Genomic DNA, 3,424 nt, shown 5'->3' on the forward strand with positions numbered 1-3,424 from the left:
ATCATTCTCCAGGACAAACGGACACAGAAAGCTTCCTGGGTCCTTCCTTCTTATTATCATGCAAGTCCAAAGGGTGCAAGAGGCCCCAGAGTGAGATGAACGTGGGGACTATGCCACTTCTTGCTCTGACCTCACAAGGAGCCACTGTGATGTCACCTCAAACCCCTGCTATATAAGAGAGTGGCTGAGGGTGGGCTTTGTCCATTAAGTACAGGAAGCTCTTGGTGGTGACCTGTCGGACTCCCAGGTAGTTAGTGCGTTTGGTGGTTGGTGGTCGGTGGTTGGTGTTTGTGGTGGTTTGCTGTTGGTTTTTTGATTTGGGTATTTTGTTTGTTTGTTTGTTTTGTGTTTTGCCTTTTGTTTGTTGGTTTTGGTGTTTTGTTTGGGTTTGTTATTTTTTTTTAGATAGCATCCTCAGTTGGCGGTCTGGCTTAGGATGCTCAGAGAGTGTAGTGAGAGTAGTGTAGAGGCGCAGGGGCCTGGCTCCTGCTTCGAGTCCGCCCTCACCGACCATTATTGTGTCCTGAGGCCCATTGGGGAGGGGAGCTTCAGCCAGGTGGTACTGGCCCGCCACTTCCTGACCGGGGTCAAGGTGGCGGTTAAAATCGTGCCAAAGACAGAGGGGCAGGAGCTTGTGCTACAGGAACGGGAATGGTTGATGTCCCTGGAACACCAAAACATGATCCAGCTCTTCCAGGTCATCGAGACCACCCGCAATATGTACCTGGTCATGGAGTACGCGGAGGGGGGGCAGCTCCGGCTTCGCATCCCGCGGGAAGGTGGCCTACCGGAGGTGAAAGTCCGCAGGGCGTTCAGGGAGATGGTGCAGGTCGTTCATTACTGCCACCAGAAGGGCGTGGCGCACCTCGACCTCAAGCCAGAGAACTTCGTGGTGGATGCCAGGGGCCACTTAAAGCTCATCGACTTTGGCCTGAGCCTCAGCATCACGCCTGGGCAGCAGCTGACCGGGTTCAGGGGCACTCTCCTGTACCTCGCCCCTGAAATCATCCAGCGCAAGGGATTCGAGGGCCCCCCTGCAGATGTCTGGAGCCTGGGCGTCACTCTTTATTTCATGCTCACGGGGAGAAGGCCGTTCATGGCGAGCACCAGTAAGGGGCTGCTGGATCTGGTCTTGCAGGCAAGTTACGACATCCCCCCGCATGTGTCCCCGGGAGCTCGCAGCCTCATTCGGAAACTCCTGACGGTGGACCCCAAAAGGAGGCCCACCCTAGAGCAGGTCATGGGGCACCCATGGCTGAGCCAGGGCGAGGACCCGTCACCCAGTCGTCCCAGCCAGCCACTCCCCAAGCGGCCCGACCCCGCCATCATGACCATGATGTTTGACATGGGTTTCGACCCGTACAACACCTGGGTGTCCCTGGCCAACCGCCAATTCGATGAGGCCATGGCCACTTACCTTCTCCTAAAGCACCAAAGAAGCCAGGGGGCGGGCTGCCCGCTCCAGACAAAGCCTGTGCGTCGTCGGGTGGCTGGGCCTCGCCCAGGGCCCTCGGTGGATCCTCCCAGTGTCCACCCCAACAGGTGCACCAGTGAGCCTGCCCTTCTCTTGCCCTGTGAGCTGCAGCAGCCCGAGGAGGCCAAACCCTCAGGTCAGAAGGACACTGCGTGCGCCAGCGTACCAGCCATTCCTTTGCGCTTCCTCCACGAGAAGACACCCGCCCACAGGCCAGCCTCCCAGCAGGACTCTGGGCCCAGCCCTGGTAGGCTGGTAGCAGGAGGAGACAGCTCGGTCTCCCAGGGCACCTCTACGGGGCCAGCCCACGACAGAGGCAGGGGCTGGAGGCGTGTCACCAGGAGACTCGCCACCTGCCTTCGGCGACTCTGCTGTTGCCTTCCTTGCGTCCACCCGCCCGCTCGGAGAACAAGCGTGGCGCCGGCGGACCGAGGCCACAGACCCCCTAGGCTCCCCAATAGCGTGGTTCCAGAGATCGTGCCCACGTGACACAGCCCGATGGACAGCCAGAAGACCCCGAGCTCTGAGCATCCCTCCATCACCAAGCGGACTCGCTTCTCGGACTGGATTCCACCCGGGAGCGCATCGCAGTGCTCCAGGACTCTCCTCCACCCCCTCCTGCCAGAGACCTCAGAGACTTTTCCCGAGGACGCTTCCCCCTGTCCTGCTCTTCTCTGCCATCGCAGAGATGTTTCTTAATAAATTTGTTTCCCTTAAATTGTGAAAAAAAAAAAAGAATGACAAGTTATACTCCATATATGTGTAATATGTCAAAATACCTTCTACTGTCAAAAAAAGAACAAATAAAAACTAAAAAGAACAAATAAAATTTTTTGAATTATTTATTTTATATGGACTTCATTTTGATTCATTGTACACAAATGGGGTACATCATTTAATTTCTATGGTTGTACGTGATGTAGATTCACACCATTTGTGTAATCATACATGTATGTAGGGTAATGATGTCTGTCTCATTCCACCATTTTTCATATCCCCCCTACCTCTCATTTCCTTCTACATAATCTAAAGTTCCTCCATTTTCTCTTACTCCCCACCCCCTCACCCCTATTATATATCATCCTCCACTTATCAGGGAAAACATTTGGTCTTTGTGTTTTTTGGGATAGGCCGATATGCTCCAATTCCATCCATTTATTTGCAAATTTCATAGTATTATTCTTCTTTATATTCTTTATAGCTGAATAATATTCCATTGTGTATATATACCACAGTTTCTTTATCTCAGAGTTGTTTTAATTTGCATTTCTCTAATTACTAGAGATGTTGAACACTTTTTCATATTTATTAATTGCCAGTGTGTCTTCTATAGTGTCCACCCATTTATTGATTGGCTTCTTTGTATTTTTGGTGTAAAGTTTTGTAAGTTCTAGAGAAATTAGGAAAACCACTTTATTTACAATAGCCTCAAAAAAGTAAAATACTTGGGAATCAATCTAACAAAAGAGGTGAAAGACCTCTAAAATGAAAACTACAGAACACTAAAGAAAGAAATTGAAGAAAACCTTAGAAGATGGAAAAATCTTCCATGTTCTTGGGTAAGCAGAATTAATTTTGTGGAAATGGCCATTCTACCAAAGGCACTATACAGATTCAATGCAACTCCAATTAAAATCCCAATGACATTCCTCATAGAAATAGAGAAAGCAATCATGAACTTCATCTGGAAGAATAAAAAAGCTCGAATAGCTAAAACAATCTTGAGTAGAAAAAGTGAAGCAGGAGGTATCACAATACCAGACCTTAAACTATTCTACAGAGCAATAGTAACAAAAATGGTATGGTATTGGCACCAAAATAGACAGGTAGCTCAATTGTACAGAATAGAGGACACAGAGACAAACCCAAATAAATACAATTTTCTCATAATAGACAAAGGAGCCAAAAACATACAATGGAGAAAAGATAGCCTGTTCAACAAATGGTGCT

General features: G+C 49.3%; 1 protein-coding gene across 1 annotated transcript; it reads left to right on the forward strand.

Annotated features, from left to right (window-relative positions):
- Positions 1-436: 436 nt before the first annotated feature.
- LOC306639919 (sperm motility kinase 2B-like) lies at positions 437-1,963 on the forward strand (the record flags this gene model as incomplete). The annotated part of the gene is made up of 1 exon (XM_079103599.1): positions 437-1,963. The coding sequence occupies one exon, from the start codon at positions 437-439 to the stop codon at positions 1,961-1,963; it is 1,527 nt and encodes a 508-aa protein (XP_078959725.1).
- Between the last annotated feature and the right edge of the window lie 1,461 nt (positions 1,964-3,424).

This window comes from Sciurus vulgaris (assembly GCF_902686455.1).
Source record: "Sciurus vulgaris genome assembly, chromosome: 11".
Classification (NCBI taxonomy): domain Eukaryota; kingdom Metazoa; phylum Chordata; class Mammalia; order Rodentia; family Sciuridae; genus Sciurus; species Sciurus vulgaris.